General features: G+C 44.9%; 2 protein-coding genes and 1 pseudogene across 4 annotated transcripts in view; 1 reads left to right on the forward strand and 2 right to left on the reverse strand.

The window, feature by feature from the left end:
• Positions 1–18,488, reverse strand: part of PPP1R13B (protein phosphatase 1 regulatory subunit 13B) — a 74,409-nt gene that overhangs the window by 20,590 nt on the left and 35,331 nt on the right. For 2 of the 3 annotated variants that reach the window (XM_030883218.2, XM_060295338.2), the window contains 2 exons: positions 17,361–17,480; positions 9,482–9,558 (listed from right to left, as the gene is read on the reverse strand). In XM_030883218.2, the coding sequence (XP_030739078.1) occupies positions 9,482–9,558; positions 17,361–17,480 (197 nt within the window). Of the gene's footprint in view, positions 1–694; positions 938–9,481; positions 9,559–17,360; positions 17,481–18,488 lie in introns of those variants that run through there. The other variant, XM_060295339.2, reaches the window with a different exon arrangement.
• On the forward strand, positions 873–1,028 carry LOC115867187 (small ribosomal subunit protein eS27-like). Its single transcript, XM_070045018.1, has one exon. The coding sequence runs from the start codon at positions 873–875 to the stop codon at positions 1,026–1,028; it is 156 nt and encodes a 51-aa protein (XP_069901119.1).
• Positions 10,363–11,162, reverse strand: LOC115867184 (melanoma-associated antigen 10-like; annotated as a pseudogene).

The following is an 18,488-nucleotide window of genomic DNA, read 5'->3' on the forward strand; positions in this document are numbered from 1 at the left end:
CAATCAGATATCTAAAGCATATACTGGCTCCCACCCCCTGCAATACTACTACAATATGCTACTTTATCCTATATGTGAATCACTCATATGATTAAAATTCACTGATACCAATTCAGTGTGGTTTAACCACATTTATACCCAAGGCAAGTGGCTAGGCGCAGTTGGGGCTAGAAAGATCAACAGGAGAACAGGGCTATCAAAGAGCATGAACACCAATAAGAGAAACCAACTACACCCCGCATGAGTGCTACAAGCTGAGCATTATGGTAACTGCTCCATCTCTCAGAATGTGGTCCACAAAACACGCTGAGCTACTCTCCTGATAGCAACAATTAAAAGGCAAGATAAAACATAAAAACCGGGCTTCCCTGGTGGCGCAGTGGTTGACAGTCTGCCTGCCGATGCAGGGGACACGGGTTCATGCCCCGGTCCGGGAAGATCCCACATGCCACAGAGCGGCTGGGCCCGTAAGCCATGGCCACTGAGCCTGCGCGTCTGGAGCCTGTGCTCCGCAACGGGAGAGGCCACAGCAGTGAGAGGCCCGCATACCACAAAAAAAAATAAAAAAACATAAAAACCTATTTTTAAAAGCATCACTGAGCTGACACAGCAGGAAGGAAGCTACAGGGGCCAAAATAAAGAGACAGCAGAAGCTCTGGGCATTGAGGAAATATCAAAGCCACCTTATGCCCACCTGGAGACTTGCCCTCTGGAGCTGCTGAAGCCTGGCACTAAGAGAGAAATATGGTTTTCCGGTAGTGATGGCCTCCCCAAGAGAACACGCCTCTCGGAATGGATCTCCTTCATCCCTTTCCAGGAGAGAAGAGGAACACAAGAAGAAGCGCCTGGTGCAGAGCCCCAGTTCCTACTTCATGGATGTGAAATGCCCAGGATGCTATAAAATCACCGTCTCTAGCCATGCACAGACAGTAGTTTTGTGTGGCGGCTGCTCTACTGTCCTCTGCCAGCCTACAAGAGGAAGAACAAGGCTTACAGAAGGATGCTCCTCCAGACAGAAGCAGCACTAAAAGCACCCTGAATCAAGAAGAACAGGAAACCATCCCAATAAACACATTTCAGATTTAAAAAAAAAAAAGAGAGAGAAAGACGAGACCAACCCAGGGTGGAGAGTCCAATAGGAGATGCCCATATACATCCAGGACCCCGATTCAGTGTGACAGTGAATGAGAAACAGCCTCAAACCCACAGATGGGAGCAGGAGAAATCTGCCCTCTCTCCATCGCAGTCTGAGTGGAGGGGGACGACCCCGCTAAGAATCTATGAAGACTTGACAGCCCTCATGCAAGCTTCAAGACCCACAAAGGGGACCACAGAGTGAGTCTATCTGCATGCCCAGTTACTGACCAAAGCAAATGCAAACCACCTGGGAAAATCCCACCTTCATCCAGACCTTAAAAATACTCACAGGTCAGGCTTCCCTGGTGGCGCAGCGATTGAGAGTCTGCCTGCCGATGCAGGGGACACGGGTTCGTGCCCCGGTCTGGGAAGATCCCACATGCCGCGGAGCGGCTGGGCCCATGAGCCATGGCCGCTGAGCCTGCGCGTCCGGAGCCTGTGCTCCACAACGGGAGAGGCCACAACAGTGAGAGGCCCGCGTACCGCAAAAACAAACAAACAAAAACCTCACAGGTCAAGTTCCAAGGAAAATTAGAAGCTCGTTGTCAAAAATCAAAGCACACAAAGATCATAAAACCATGACTTAAAGCCAGTAGAAGCGACATATGCAGAAACTGAAATTATTAGTTGCAGAATATGAAATAACTATGTTTAGTGTGTTTAAAGAAGTAAGAGAAGCTTAAAATATGACCAAAGAGTAACCAAGAAGAGGTGGAAAAGAACCAATTAAAACCTCTAAACTGAAAAATTTTTAATGACTGTTTAAATCCACTTTACTGTAGTTGACATATAATAAACTGTACATATCCGAAGTGCACAATTTGACACGTTCTGACAAACATGCACACCATGAAACTATCACCACAATGAAGAAAATGGACAAACCCATCACCCTTAAAACCTCCTTGTGCTCCTTTGTAATCCCTCCCTCCCACCTCCCTCCAACCCCTTCCAAGGTCCCAGGTCCACAGGCAACTGCTGATCTACTTTCTCTTACTAGAAATTAGTTTACGTTTTCTCGAATTTTATATAAATGGAACTATACAGTGTGTACTCTTTTGTCTGGCTTCTTTCTTACAGCGTAATGATTTGAGATCCATCCATGGTGTAGCATGCAGCAGTGGTTCATTCTTTTCTTTTTTAAAAAATTTATTTATTTATTTATTTTTGGCTGTGTTGTTGGGTCTTTGTTGCTGTGCGCAGGCTTTCTCTAGTTGCAGTGAGGGCTACTCTTTTGTTACAGTGCGCGGGCTTCTCATTGCGGTAGCTTCTCTTGTTGCGGAGCACGGGCTCTAGGCACACGGGCTTCAGTAGTCGTGGCACGTGGGCTCAGTAGTTGTGGCTCACAGGTTCTAGAGCACAGGTTCAGTAGTTGTGGTGCATGGGCTCAGTTGTTGTGGCTTGCAGGCTCTAGAGCGCAGGCTCAGTAGTTGTGGCACACGGGCTTAGCTGCTCCACGGCATGTGGGATCTTCCCAGACCAGGGCTTGAACCCATGTCCGCTGCATTGGCAGGCGGATTCTTAACCACTGCGCCACCAGGGAAGCCCGGTTCATTCTTTTTTATTGCTCAGGAATATTTCATTGTATGGATATAACAGTTTTTTTGTCCATTCACCTGTTAACAGACATTAGGGTTTTTCTAGATTTTTGGCTACCACAAATCAAACTGCTATAACGTTCATGTACAAGTTTATATGGACATCTGCTTTCCTTTCTCGTGTAAATACTTAGAACTGCTGTATCGTATAACAGATTTATGTTCAAGTTTTAAAGAAACTGTCCAACTGTGTTCCAGACCACACCACTTAGATTCTCAGCAGCCATGTGTGTCTCGCAGGCTCTCCACACCTCTGCCAGCACTTGCTATCACCAGTCTTTTTAGTTTTAGACATTCTGATGGATGCGTGGTAGTATCTCACTGTGGTTTTAATTTGTATTTTCCTAAAAACTAATGATGTGGAACATGTTTACACGTGCTTACTTGACATTCACATACCTTCTTTAGTGAAGCATCTATTCAAATATTCTGCCTGCTTCTTCTAAAACTGTTTTATTTTCTTAATGAGATTTGAGATTTCTTTTTATATTTTGAATATAGTTCCTTATTAGGTATAGTATTTGCAAGTATTTTCTCCCACACTGTGCCTTGTCTTTTCATAACAAGTAACACTAAAAGCATATTATATGTACTAACATCCAAATAAACATAGTGAAAGACAGAATTCATTAACTGAAAAATGTATCTTAAGACATTATCCAGAACACAGTACAAAGAGACAAAGAAAGTGAAAATATAAAAGAGTAATTAAGGATAAAATGAAAGATATAACATGTCTAATCAAAGTTCCAGAGAAGAAAAAAGAAAGAATGTGGCAGAAGATATACCTGTAGAGATAACAGTAGAGAACTTTCCAGCTATGTTGATAGATGCCAATCCTCAGAATCAGTAAGTTCAACAAATCCCAACAGGAGAAATTAACAGAAATGTACACTTAGTTCTTCTGCTCAAAACACAGAATTATTTAATCCTAATTTCATTAAATCTCAAAACCACTATATGATAGTAAAGGGATTTTTGACATCAAATAATATAAAACCACAAAAACAGGAATGGAGACAACAAGAATGTTTGGAAGCTGGAGAGAGAATGGATGAGAAGTAACTGACCTAGTAGATCTGAGACAAACCTCAAGAGAGAAGAGGTGAAACTGGACGAAGAAACCAGTTATATCACAGAACCTTCAAAGGGCTCAGGAATTGGCAAAACTATGTACCTCTGGAAAGGGGGATGAAATGTAAGGCACCTAAAATAAAGCAAACTGAGTGAAAGATATTTAAGAAGCACTAAAATCCCTAGATCTCCTCCCCAACTCTATGATCTAGGTGACTGCCTCTCTCTTACCCTGGCGGAAGTCTAGAAGTTTATTCTCTAGACAATTGAAACGTTATCTGGCCTGGGAGATGACAGTCCCAGCTGAGTCCTGGGTACCATATGGAAAACAAGGAGACTAAGTGACCATATTAATAATAAATGCTTCCAGAAACAAACAAACACATATACAGTCAATTGATTTGACAAAGGTGCCAAGACAATTCAATGGGGAAAGGATAGTCTTTGCACCAAATGGTGCTGGGGTAATTGGATATTTACATGCAAAAGAATAAACTTGGCCCCCCTACTTCATACCATACACAAAAATTAACTCAAAATGGACCACAGACCTAAATATAAGAGCTACAACTATAAAGCTCTTAGAAGAAAATATGGGGGGTGGGGGTAGGATCAACTGGCCTTGGCAACTTAGTGGATGTAGAGGAAGAGAGCAGAAACGGACTCAGATTTAGCCTGACTGGCTGAGAAAACAGCAAAGAAGTATAGATACTTTCAGGACACCTAAGTAAAATGCTTGCTTTCCTTCTGGGAGTCTGGAGTTTTGGTGCTTGCTAGACAGAGGCTGCCCACATGAGCAGCTCCCAATAAAACCCCAGGGCTCGGGGCTCTGACGAGCTTCCCCGGCAGACATTTCACACGTGTCATGATTAGCGGTTGGAAGAATTAAGTGCATTCTGTGTGACTCCACTGGGAGCGGACTCTTGGGAGCCTGGTTTCCTCAGATGTCACCCCGTGCCCCTCTTCCCTCTGTTGCTCTTGCTCTGTGTCCTCTGACTGGAGGAGGCTGCAGCCGTGAGCACAACCATAATGCTGAGCCCTGTGAGTCCTCCAAGCAAATCACCGACACCGGGGGTGGTCTTGGGACCCCTGATACAGGCATACACAATGAGAATAAATCAATTTGCCTTTATACCATAAAGTTAAACAAGATCTTCAAAGTTCTGTTGGAAAAGTAAGTTCCAAATACTTACGACAGTGTGTGCATATAACCTGGAGGTTCCCAAACTGGCAGGGCAACAGTCATATGGGGAGTCTTCCAGGCCCACCTCACACTTACTGAATCAAAAGTTCCGCCAATGGGATCTGGGCCTTTCTTTTTTTTTTAAATACATAAATTTATTTATTTATCTACTTTTGGCTGTGTTGGATCTTTGCTGCCGTGCGCGGGCTTCTCTAGTTGTGGCGAGTGGGGGCTACTCTTCATTGCGGTGCACGGGTTCTAGGTGCACGGGCTTCATCAGTTGTGGCACGTGGGCTGAGTAGTTGTGGCGCATGGGCCTAGTTGCTCCATGGCATGTGGGATCTTCATGGACCAGGGCTCGAACCCGTGTCTCCTGCATAGGTAGGCGGACTCTTAACCACTGCACCACCAGGGAGGCCCGTGGGCCTTTATTTCTTAGACAACCTGACTTCATGACCTGCAATTTTAGGAGAGCAGAACTTTCGCAGCCTCCTGCCTCAGCAGCTGCTAATGGGCATGAATCACACCAAATCAGCAGCCTGTCTTTCTCTTCCAACCCACAGGCTGCTGGATCTGTTCCTGGTTGCTGTAGCCCACAGACAGAAGGTTCACTGTGCCACCATTCTATATCCAGGATATACACAAAAACATTTTTGGAGAAGGACATTTTTAACATCTTATTAACTTTAAAAATGCACGTAGGGCTTCCCTGGTGGCGCAAGTGGTTGAGAGTCCGCCTGCCGGTGCAGGGGACACGGGTTCGTGCCCTGGTCCAGGAGGATCCCACATGCCGCGGAGTGGCTGGGCCCGTGAGCCGTGGCCGCTGAGCCTGCGCGTCCGGAGCCTGTGCTCCGCAACGGGAGAGGCCACAGCAGTGAGAGGCCCGCGTACCACCCAAAAAAAAAAAAAAAAATGCATGTAAAAGTGCTTTGTAGACAATAAAGTACTTCACAAAGGTAATATATTATTAGGCTGAAAAGGCAGGTGTGTGTGCCATAAAACACAGTAACATCTTAGATGTCATGCTTCTAGGCCAGAGTTATACCTCCTCGCTAGCTCTCTACCTTCCTCTAATTATAAGCTCATGTAAAGGCTACAAACACATTTTTTTTTTTTTTTTTTTGGCGGTACGCAGGCCTCTCACTGCTGTGGCCTCTCCCATTGCGAAGCACAGGCTCCAGACGCGCAGGCTCAGCGGCCATGGCTCACGGGCCCAGCTGCTCCGCGGCATGTGGGATCTTCCTGGACCGGGGCACGAACCCGTGTCCCCTGCATTGGCAGGCGGACTCTCAACCACTGCGCCACCAGGGAAGCCCTACAAACACATTTTTAATTTTGGTTTCAGGTTTCAGTTTTGTTGCTCTTGAAATGTAAACATCATTTCCATGTTAACAAGAAACAACTTCATCCTGGAAAAGATCACAGACCCATCACATCAAAACATCAAAACTCACCTTATTACATCATTGGAAGGGAATCCTTTCCTCCTGAGTCCCTTCCCTTTATCATATACACACATACCCCGCCTCAATACACAAAGCCTACTCAATGTATTTACTTCACCTTCCCTAAAGCTCAGGTCAGGAAATCTTAGAACTCAAAAGGATCTTCAAAATTCTGTTGTACAGGTAAGTTCTGAATGCTTCCGACAGTGGGTACATGTAACCTGGAGGTTCCCAAACCTGGCAGGGCAACAGAGTCATATAGGGAGTTTTCCAGGCCCATTCCAAACTTACTGAATCAAAAGTTCTGCCAGTGGGGCCTGGGCCTTTATTTCTTATGACTTTCTGAAGCACATATGCCTGACGGAACCCCACAAAGGCTCTAGATTTGGAGTGGACAAGTATATCAGAAGGCAGGAATAAGAAGAGGATTTGTGGAATGATCTTTAGAAATTGAAGGGTAAGGAAGGAGAATCCTTAATCTTGACATTAGGAATAGTTCTCCTTAAGTGGCACAAGGATTAGTACATTGGAACTAAAAAGAAGAAAATATAATCTAGTATACCATTTGGCTCTGCAGTGGCTAATATCTGAAAAATCTAAAATAATAAACACCATTAAATAGTTTTCAACTTTATAACCAATGTATAAACAAAGTATAAAGTCTTAACTATACTTAGATAAAAGTACACAAATATTATCAACATTGACAACATAAAAGTACAGCTGAGGGCTTCCCTGGTGGCGCAGTGGTTAAGAATCCGTCTGCCAATGCAGGGGACATGGGTTCGATGCCTGGTCTGGAAAGATCCCACATGCCGTGGAGCAACTAAGCCCGTGCACCACAACTACTGAGCCTGCTCTCTAGAGCCCGCGAGCCACAACTACTGAGCCCACGTGCCACAACTACTGAAGCCTGCATGCCTAGAGCCCATGCTCCGCAACAAGAGAAGCCACCACAATGAGAAGCCCGCGCACTGCAACAAAGAGTAGCCCCCACTTGCTGCAACTAGAGAAAGCCCGCGCACAGCAACAAAGACCCAACACAGCCCAAAATAAATAAATTAAAAAAAAAAAAAAGGGCCTCCCTGGTGGCGCAGTGGTTGGGAGTCTGCCTACCAATGCAGGGGACACGGGTCCGGGAGGATCCCACATGCCGCGGAGCGGCTGGGCCTGTGAGCCATGGCCGCTGGGCCTGCGCGTCCAGAGCCTGTGCTCCGCAACGGGAGAGGCCACAGCAGTGAGAGGCCCACGTACCGCAAAAAAAAAAAAAAAAAAAAAAAGAAAAGTACAGCTGAAAAAGCTGGAAGGTAGGACAGGAGGGAAGGGGAGACGGAGAAAAGGGAGGGGGTGCTAATACTCTCATCTTACAAGAAGGGAGGTCCAGAGACATGGTTTAAAGTTTATCATACAAAGAAATAGAGACTTAAGTATATCATTTAAAGTCACAATGGTAGCCAATAAAAGAAATAAAATCGGAAATCAATAATAGCGAGTTGGAAAGTACAGAGGCAAAGTAACTTGCTCAGACTTAGCTTGTGAGAAAGTTCTGAAGCCGTGTCTGAGCGTGGGCCCTCCGCACTCCAGGCCGGTGCTTTTTCCAGTGTATAGCTGTGCCAAGCACATGCCAGGGGGTGACCCGCCCAAGGCTACACACCTAGTTAGTGGCAGAACCAGAAAAAGAAACTAATTCTCCAGCCTGAAAATTATTTGGAAAACTTATTACTAAAACTTCCAGAAAAGACCATGGTGAAAATTTCTCATTCTTCCTTCTCTCATTCATTCACCCTCATTCATTCATTTCTGCTCATTCTTTTAACATGTATTTCTTAAAAAGACCCTTTAGGACTTCCCTGGTGGCACAGTGGATAAGACTCAGTGCTCCCAATGCAGGGGGCCAGGTTCAATCCCTGGTCAGGAAACTAGATTCCACACGCATGCCACAGCTAAGGAGCCCATGTGCCACAACAAAGGAGCCTGCAAGTCACAAAGGAGCCCACCTGCTGCAACGAAGACCCGATGCAACCAGATAAAATAAATAAATATTAAAAAAAAGAAGAAAAAAAAAGAACGCTTCTACTTAGACAAAATTCCTCACCTATATCAATGTTAGGCCTATGCTCCAACTCTACACCATATGATAAAGGAAGTTCTCTTTCCTGGAGGCACCTATGAAGACTTCAACCCACCAGCCACTTTGTCTTTTAAGACCTGACAGAAGGATCAAGACATCAACACTGAAGATACAAAGCAAGTCTGCCTGTCCATCTCTTAGTCTAGAGACTAGACCATTTGCTTCCTGGAGACAGGCCATTGTCATGAGCACAGAGGCACACATGCAGCTGCTGCTCCAGGACATGCTGTGGGCGGCAACATGTAACGGGCATGGAGAGCACTGCTCTGCTTGAGACCATCCAGTGCATGGGCCATGGTGTGGACTGATAAAACCATTACCACTCAAGTGACTGCCACTTTATAACTTCATAAAAATGTTTGAAATATTCAACAGAAATGACAACTTCTGTGAAAATAAAGGGCAACCTCAGGAAAATGGAGTTGGGAAGCCACAATGGGGAGCTCTCACACACATACCACTAGACACTGGTGCAGATCCCAACAGGAAGAGATGTACTGTGCATCCCCAGAGGAAGTAACACCATTCTACTGCCACCAGCAGCAGGAAGAACAATCTCCTCTTTGCCTGACAACAATTCAGCCAATGTAAAGCCACCATACTTCAAACTCCCAGGTTCCTCCAACAGACTTTTTGTTGACAGCGGCCCCTCCCAACTTCCCCTTCTCCTCTAAAAAAGAGTTTCCCTTTGCTTTAGAGGACTGGGATGTGGTTGTCCAGAGCTGCGGGTCCTGAATTGCAATTCTTCACTGTTCCCAAATAAACTTGTTTTGCTGGTAAAATAATTGGCTGTTTTATTGTTTTCGGTTAGCACTACCCCAAAATTAATTCTTTAAAAATAAATTATAACCCCAATTCATTAGTACCTATAAAAAGCAATTAAAAATTTTCAATTTAATTCACTATTACTTACCCCATTTTCAGTGCGTTTTTCTCCAGGTACATTTATTACATTTCTCTGAGTTCTTTGCTCTTGGGTCTGATGGCCACCTAGAGAAATGAAGGCCAAACTTACTAAAAGACATACTAGAAAAGCGATATTTTATCATTTCTTCACTTATTCAAATATTTATTGAACACAAGCATAAAATACCAGGCTGGACAACTCAAAAATTAGTACAGTTGAAAAAATGTCTTATAATCAACCTGTATACATAAAGTTGTTTAAATGAAAATTTTTTCTAATATTCTATTTCAGAATTTTGAAATTGCTTTATATCAAAAAGTTTCTAACACTTAGAAAATGGTCAAGATGGTAAATTTTACGTTTATGTGTGTGTGTGTGTGTGTGTGTATATATTTTTTAGAATTAACTTTTACTTTTATTTCTCTTTTTCTTGACCTCATCAATTTTATTCTAAAGTTCTTTCTCATTTCCAAGAGATTCGTATTCCAATGCCATGTTATCTTGTTCAGGATCACAAAATAATATGGGAATCTTACAATCTGTTTTACAAAATAGCAAAACTCTTGTCGTTGAACTGAATTAGCACAAATACGTGTGTGATCAATGCCATTCACAAACTTAGATACCAAAGCTTATTAAGCCTTCTTTTAAAAGGAACAATATTTGAAGAATTCCTAAAGAAAATAGAGATGAAATTCCATGTCATCATACACAACAGGAACCCAAAGATGCTATACACCGTGTTCCCCTAACTCTCCCAGACCCTCACTACTTAGAAGGCTGGCTGCTCCCTCTTCAAACTCACAGTGGAGGATCAGCCTCCTTTCCTGTCCTGCAAGAAAAGCTGCTGGACGTGGGCCTGGAAGGAGCCTGGCTGCTGCTCTGGCTCAGGGCCCCTCTTCCTCAATGCTCACAGCCTCTGCAGACAGGGATGGGAAGGACCTGGGATCCCATCGATGGACCCTGAGCAGATACTCCAGGACCTGCCACTTGCTGGTCTCCATGTTGGCCCCGGGGACCCCACAGGAACTCGTAGTGGGCCGGGTTGCTGTGGGGCACCTGCTGGTACTCCAGGTAGCCCTCCTGCACCCACACTTTGGTGAGCAGCTCCCTGGGCTCCCCATAGATGCAGTGCTGCTTCCTGCATACACCCCCATGACGCTCAGTGCTTCCCAGACCTCCTCCTCAGAGGCACATTCACCCTGCAGGAGGATCACGGCCAGAAGCATCACCAGGAGGCCAACCTTGGACATGCTCTGCGCATCGGTCAACATGGCATCCCAGGTGAGGCCCAGGGTGGGGACCAGGACATAGGTGTGCTTGCTGGGGTCCACCTCCTTCACGTCCATGCCACAGACAGCTGCATGCACTCGCAGGCATGGCTGAAGACCACGGGGAAGTGGTCCCAATGGTCCCGGAGGATCATACTCAGCATCTCCGCCTTGGAGGTCAGCTCCTTGGCGCGATACTTGAGGAGCAGGAACCCCACCAGGTCAGCCATCAGCACACCAAGTGCCTCCTGGGACAAGGACTCGGCCTGGGTTGGGGGGCGGGCACGGACTGGGGAGGAGGAGGAGGAGGGGGATGCAGCCTCCTCCCCCTCAGTCCCGAACAGCTGCACCTCCACTGGGCCCTGGGCTTGGACTGGGGCCTGAAGGTCTGCCTCAGGCTTGCAGAGCTCACTCATCTGGACCAGGGGCCTGATGACTGGGATCGGGCCGCCGACAGGAGTGTGGGCAGGGGTGACAGATGGGGACCATGGGCAGGTCTTCTTCTGAGGGGTGCTCTCGGGCCTCACAGGGGCACCCCTCCTGGGCGGCCTGTCCCCTGCCAACCTCACCTTGACTCCTGGCACTGCCTGGGCCTCCTCTGCTCTGTGACCTGAGGACACGGTCCTCAGACCTGGGCCTTCGCCTTCCGGTTCCTGGAGCCCTCTTGGGTCCTGGATGAAATGCTGGCTGGAACAGGCTACCTCCCGGTCAGCTCTGAGCCTCCGACCAGCTGCACCCCGTGCAGAGAGTGACTCTGTGCCCCAGACTGGAGGCTGGGTGGGAGCTGCAGCACCCCTGACCGCAGGGGAGGGTCCAAGAAGAAGCACACCTTCCAGTGGTGCCTCTTTGCTCACAGCCAGACTTCAGAGTTTCTTCTCTGTTGTTTTACCACAATTAATTTTTATTAAAAATTAAAGCTTGGACTTCCCTGGTGGCACAGTGGTTACAAATCCAGCTGCCAATGCAGGGGACACGGGTTTGAGCCCTGCTCCGGGAAGATCCCACATGCGGCGGAGCAACTAAGCCCGTGCGCCACAGCTACTGGGCCTGCGCTCTAGAGTCCGCGAGCCCCAACTACTGGGCCCGCGTGCCACAACTACTGAAGCCCATGCGCCTAGAGCCCGTGCTCCGCAACAAGAGAAGCCACTGCAATGAGAAGCCTGTGCACTGCAACGAAGAGTAGCCCCTGCTCGCCGCAACTAGAGAAAGCCTGTGCACAGCAACGAAGACCCTACGCAGCCAAAAATAAATAAATAAATTTATTAAAAAAAAAATCTTACTCTTCTTATGTATAAAGCAAAGCTACTGGGTACATAAACAGATATACAGTACATCTGATAGGGGGAAGACAGGGGCAAGTAAGAATACTATATCCAGTAAAGGGCCCTTAGGGAGGTGATAATGAAAAATGAGGTTAAACAAATGGGAATGACAGAGTATGCCACTGAACACAGTCGAATATACAATAGCCATTTCATCACAGCTATTATATTTCCTATTAGCAGAAATTACGCATACACACATCCTAGACTACAGCATCTATCAGTTTACAGGGTAAATTAAATTCTTAGTTATTAGTACTTTTAAGAAATAAGGTACTCGGGTTAATTTAATATTCTATCATTGCTGCCTCTTGCAAACAGCAAGCCATCAAATTAGAATACTATAGAACACACAACATTGGAATTATATCAAGTGCCACTTAATCTTTGATGGTAAAGAAGAAACTTGATGGTCTTGCATTCTGGAGTCAGAAAGTAATAGTAAGAGCTGACACTTAGTGAGCACTGCGCCAGGACGCCTCATTAACTGCCACCACAAGCCAATGCACCCGCACGTAAGGAAACGGAGCCACAGGGATGGAAGTCACGTGCCCAAGGTCCAAACTGAGTTAGCAGCAGGGCCGGTGCTGAACCCAGGAGGCCTCGCTCCAAACTCCATCACACCAGCCCCCGGATTCTAGCTTACACTCTGCACATGACCTGCACCGAGTTACTTTACACATTAAGCTTCTGTTCCCCCAGGTATACAAGGTGATTGAAGGAAATGTCCTCCACACTCTCCTCTAGCTTCCATATAGAGAATTCCTACTGTTTTAAGTCAGGGTTGTCCTTTACTTCTTGTTATATCTTATAGTTCTACAGGCAATAAATACTCAAATGTAACTCCTTTTAAACAATATATATCACTGACAACTGGCTTGTCCTCAGCTCTGTGGGGAGCAGAGAGGAAACATGAGTCTTGTATCTTCACCTCTGGCTGCTTAGAATATAAGCTGGAGGGCTTCCCTGGTGGCGCAGTGGTTGAGAGTCCGCCTGCCGATGCAGGGGACACAGGTTCGTTCCCCAGTCCGGGAAGATCCCACATGCCGCGGAGCGGCTGGGCCTGTGAGCCATGGCCGCTGAGCCTGCACGTCCGGAGCCTGTGCTCCACAACGGGAGAGGCCACAACAGTGAGAGGCCCGGGTACCGCAAAAAAAAAAAAAAAAAAAAAAAAAGCTGGAGGAGAAGTTCAGTGAACAGATATAAAACGGAACACAGCACCCAATGAGAGCTGTTCTACCTGCCACCTTTCTTCTTGAGCTCTGAGAGAGAGGCAGAACATGCAGAAGCACAGGCAGAGGAAAAAGGGAAGAGGGTGGAGCATCACAGCTGGAGGAAGATGGAATTCTGAGTTAGGGCACGACAGGGAATGAATATGCAACTAAGAATATGGTGGAAGAGAGAAAGAAGAGACAGTGAGGTTGAGGAGATGAGCAGGGTCCCATTACAAATGCCATCAAAGCTAAGCTGAGGAGTATTAAATAGGGAAGCAGGGACTTTGCTGAAAGTCGTGAAAAGTGATGAGAGTCGTGTGATGAATTTGGTTCTTCCAATCCTGACCAATCCTCCATACCAGCCTGGGTCGAGAAAGGTGTACTCCCTGGCACCACTCCCCTCGGAGCCTCCTTCATCCTGGTCTCCTGCCTTCAGTGCAGCAGCTCTCTACTCTCCCCTCCAGGTCCGACTCCCTCTTCAAGGCCCTCGTCTCGAGCCCCATCCCGCTGGGACGCATTGTCTCCCTAACCTCAAACAGCTCAGCATCCAGCTCTTCTACTGTCTCAGGTGTACTTGCCACGTCAGCACAACGAGACTGAGCAGCATCCGGTGTGACAATGAAGGTCAACTGGAAGGTCAGTGCTGTCCCATTCCTTGTAACTCTAGACAGTTCTCTCAAGTATCCCTAACGCTTCCAGACTTTACAGAGTGAGAACAATATAAGAGCTTCCCCCCATTCCACCATCCTGGGACAGTAAGGGTTATGTACATATATTATAATGATTAAAGTAAAATATAAAACTTTTCATTTAACTATAGGGTATAAATATTTGGAGCACTCAGGTAGAGAGTTAAAGTAAGTTCTTAGCACTAGAACAGCACTTTAACTGCCAGCTAGTCTAATCCTCCTCAGGAGGAGTCCGTCCAGAGAGGCAGGGCCCTTTTCTAAGGTAGAAATGGATGAAGAGCTAGGCCTGGAGTCTTGGTCTCCTGACTTCAGATGACCAGCACCCAGTGGAATAAAAATGAGAAGTAGGGCTTCCCTGGTGGTGCAGTGGTTGGGGGTCCGCCTGCCGACGCAGGGGACGCGGGTTCGTGCCCCGGTCCGGGAGGATCCCGCGTGCCATGGAGCGGCTGGGCCCATGAGCCATGGCCGCTGAGCCTGCGCATCCGGAGCCTGTGCTCTGCGGTGGGAGAGGCCACAACAGTGAGAGGCCCGCGTACCGCAAAAAAAAAAACAAACAAAAAAAACAAGTAATGATGCATTGTGAAAAACAGCATGATATTTACAGCTATGGGAAGATGATTTTAAAGCAGACAGTAGCTCATCCTAGGGGCAAAATATCCTTTAATTAAAAATACAGGGACTTCCTTGGTGGTCCAGGGGTAAAGAATCCGCCTTCTAATGCAAGGGACGCAGGTTCGATCCCTGGTCAAGGAACTAAGATCCCACACACCATGGGGCAACTAAGCCCACGCGCCACAACTACTGAGCTTGCGCACCTCAACGAGAGAGCCCGCATGCCACAAACTACAGAGCCCATGCGCCCTGGAGCCCGTGCACCACAACCAGACACAGAAAAACCTGCATACCACTAGAGAGAAGCCCGCGCACTACAACGAGGAACCCATGCGCTGCAACAAAGACCTGAAGTAGCCAAAAAAATAAATAGGTATTAAAAAAAAATACAGCTAGGGACTACCCTGGCGGTCCAGTGCTTAAGACTCTGTGCTTCCAATGCAGAAGACGTGGGTTCAATCCCTGGTCGGGGAACTCAGATCCCATAAGCCATGTGGCTCAGCAAAAAATAAATAAAGAGGGATAACTTGTAATAAAGGAATCTTCTTTTTACAAAAGGATGTCCTTTCATTGTTTTTTTTTAAATACCAGAAGTAATCCATAATCACCGTTAAATAACAAAGGTTTCTTTCTTAACTGTACAGTGTATATGCTTTCCAAAAAAAAGATTCCCTTATTTTAAATTTTAATTAAAAAATAAGTAGTTTATGGGAAATTGGTATTGACATATACACACTGCTATATATAAAACAGATAACTAATAAGGATCTACTGTACAGCACAGGGAACTCTACTCAGTACTCTGTAATGGCCTATTTGAGAAAAGAATCTAAAAAAGAGTGGATATATGTATATGTATAATAGATTCATTTTGCTGTATACCTGAAACTAACACAACATTGTAAATGTACTATACTCCAATAAAATTTTTTTTAAAAAGTAGTATATTCCTATCATTCAAAATTCAAAAGGAAACAGGCTTCTCTGGTGGTGCAGTGGTTGAGAATCTGCCTGCCAATGCAGGGGACATGGGTTCGAGCCCTGGTCCAGGAAGGTCCCACATGCCGCAGAGCAACTAGGCCCGTGCACCACGACTACTAAGCCTGCGCTCTACAGCCCACGAGCCACAACTATTGAGCCTGCACACCACAACTACTGAAGTCCGCGTGCCTAGAGCCCATGCTGTGCAACAAGAGAAGCCACCTCAATGAGAAGCCCGCGGGCCACAACGAAGACCCACACAGCCAAAAATAAATAAAATAAATTTTTTAAAAAAATTCAAAAGGAACCAAAAGATATAAATGACCAATTTTCCCTCCCTCCTTCCCCTACCCAGCAGCCTTCCCCCCAGGCTAGCCATGTTGCCAGTTTCTTACTTATCGTTCCAAAGGTATTTCATACACACAAGCCAACACAGAATACGTCATTACTCTTTCATCTCTGTTACACAGGAGGCAGCATGTGTGTACACTGTGCTTATTCAAGTGACAAGTGCAGGAAGTGGTTTGGGACAGGGCACAGAGCAGATGTACTCCGGTTTCTTCAGCCGACGCCCCTGGAGGCATTGAAGGCTGCTCCTACCAGCAGTGCCCATGACTTACACTATGTATATGTCATTTTGTATGTGTGCAGACACAGCTTTAGGATAAATTCTCAAAAGTGAGATTGCTGGGTGAAAAGTTTCATGCTTTTGTAAGCTTAACAGATACCACCAAACTGCCCTCTACAGAAGCTGCCAACAATGTGGAAGACTGCCTGTTTTTCAGCATTCTTGCCAACACTGTGTTATTAAATGTTCTAATCTTGGCCACGTGACAGGTGAACTACAGTATCTCAGTGTTTTTCCTACATTTCTTTTATTAGGAGTAAGGCTGAACTTCTTTGCATATATTTCTGGGTCACGAATATTTCCTTTTCTGTGAACATCGGGTTTGTATATTTTGTCTGTTTTTTTTTTTTTTACTGTTTTTCTTCTTATCATTTTACGTAAAGGAAATTAGCCCTTTGCAATATGAGCTATACATGCTGTTTCCCAGTTTATAATTTGTCTTTTGACCTTGCTTTAATGTGGTTACTGCCATGCAAAGAGGGTTTTTTTTGGTTTTTTATTTTAATAATTCGGTTTGTCTTTTCTATTATGGTTTAGAGTTAGTTACACTTAGGCCTTGTTCCTTTTTTTTTTTTTTTTTTTGGCCACACCGTGCAGCTTGCAGGATCTCAGTTCCCCAACCAGGGACTGAACCCAGGCTGTGGCAGTGAAAGCCTGGAATCCTAACCACTAGGCCACCAGAGAACTCCCCACTTAGGTCTTGTTCTTATTTTTCTGTTTTTCTTTCTCTCTCCATATACATATATGTGTATATATACACATATGTAGATACTATATAAATATATATATATATTTCCCAGAATTTTTATGATCCTTTCATGGTTTCATTTATTCTTAAAATCTAGAGATTTCATCCATGTGATATTTATCAAAAGCAATCCCTTTCAACAGCAGGTCCCCTTACGTGTTTCAGTGCATTACGTGACTAACTTAGGATCCTGAGGAGGAGGCTGAAAGTGTGAAATAATCATAAACTGCAATAACAGAGGTCAAAAAACCTGTGAGATACCAACTCTCCCTCTCACCACTTGTAAGTGAAGGGGGGAAAGTCATGTGAATAATTTAATATTTACTCCTGTTAATTCTTAAATTAATTTTAATTAATTTAATGTTTAAATTAACTTTTATGGCAAAAATTAGCAAATGGGGGAAAAAAGCACTTATCTACCTTGTTCACTGCTCTCGGTTGGGGAATCTTCATGTCGAAGAAAAAATTTCACTTCTTCCCTTCGTGGCCCCCACTTCTGAAGATGTTCATACATCATATAATCAAAGGGTATGGGACGCTCTAGGAAAAAAACAAACAAACAAAAAATCTTACTTTTCTCAGAAACAAAATGACTCGTACCAAAAGTAAAAAATGAATAAAAATAATTTAAAATAAATGTACACATATATTAGAATTCAAGGATATTACAAGCACTGAATTTTAACTTTAATGAAGTGAAAACAAGACCATGAAGGGGAAATAATTTAGGTAACATATAAACAAAGAAGTAAACATAAAAGCAATTTTGCAACATTAAATGGGGAACAGTGAAAAAAATGTCCTTTAGTATAGTTATCATGAAGCAGTATGCCTCCCACTCTTTCAAAGAAACACATTAACAAATTGGCTGAACCTTGTTATTCATTAAAATGTTACAGGTGGCAATCAGATGTATAAAGGCTTGACAATGCACTTGCTGGCAATACAGCTAGCCCACACAAACACTTGTACGTGAATGTTCACAGCAGCAATATTCATAGTAGCCAAAAAGTGGAAACAACCCAAGTGTCCATTAACTGATGAAAGGATAAATAAACTGTTGTGTATCATACAATGGATATTTGCAGCCAAAAAAAGAAATTAAGTATTGATACATGCTACAACATGGATGAATCCTGAAAACATGCTAAGAGAAAAAAGCTAGATCAAAAAGTCACACATTAAAAATAAATAAATAATTTTTTTAAAAAGTCACATATTGTATGATACAATTTATATGAGATGCCTAAAACAGTCAAACACATAGAGCCAGAAAGTAATACAGTGGTTGCCTGGGGGAGGAAGGAATGGGGAGGTACAGAGTTTGGAGATAGTTGCACAACACTGAGAATGTCCTAAAAACCACGAAGTTGTACACTAAAATGGGGATTTTTATGCTATGTGAATTTTATCTCAATTAAAAGCAAATCTTGAAATGTTCCCACTGCTGCTTGTGCTTGAAAGAGAGAAAGGATATCGGCAAGTTCCAAGGCTCACAGCAAACGGCCTGGCGTGGGAGAGGAGCAGGACAAAACCGAACCATATTTT

Source organism: Globicephala melas, chromosome 2 (genome assembly GCF_963455315.2).
Source record: "Globicephala melas chromosome 2, mGloMel1.2, whole genome shotgun sequence".
Taxonomy (NCBI): domain Eukaryota; kingdom Metazoa; phylum Chordata; class Mammalia; order Artiodactyla; family Delphinidae; genus Globicephala; species Globicephala melas.

Excerpts from the sequence above, each read along its gene's own strand:
- LOC115867187 (XM_070045018.1), top strand. The coding sequence starts at position 873 with ATGGATGTGAAATGCCCAGGATGCTATAAAATCACCGTCTCTAGCCAT.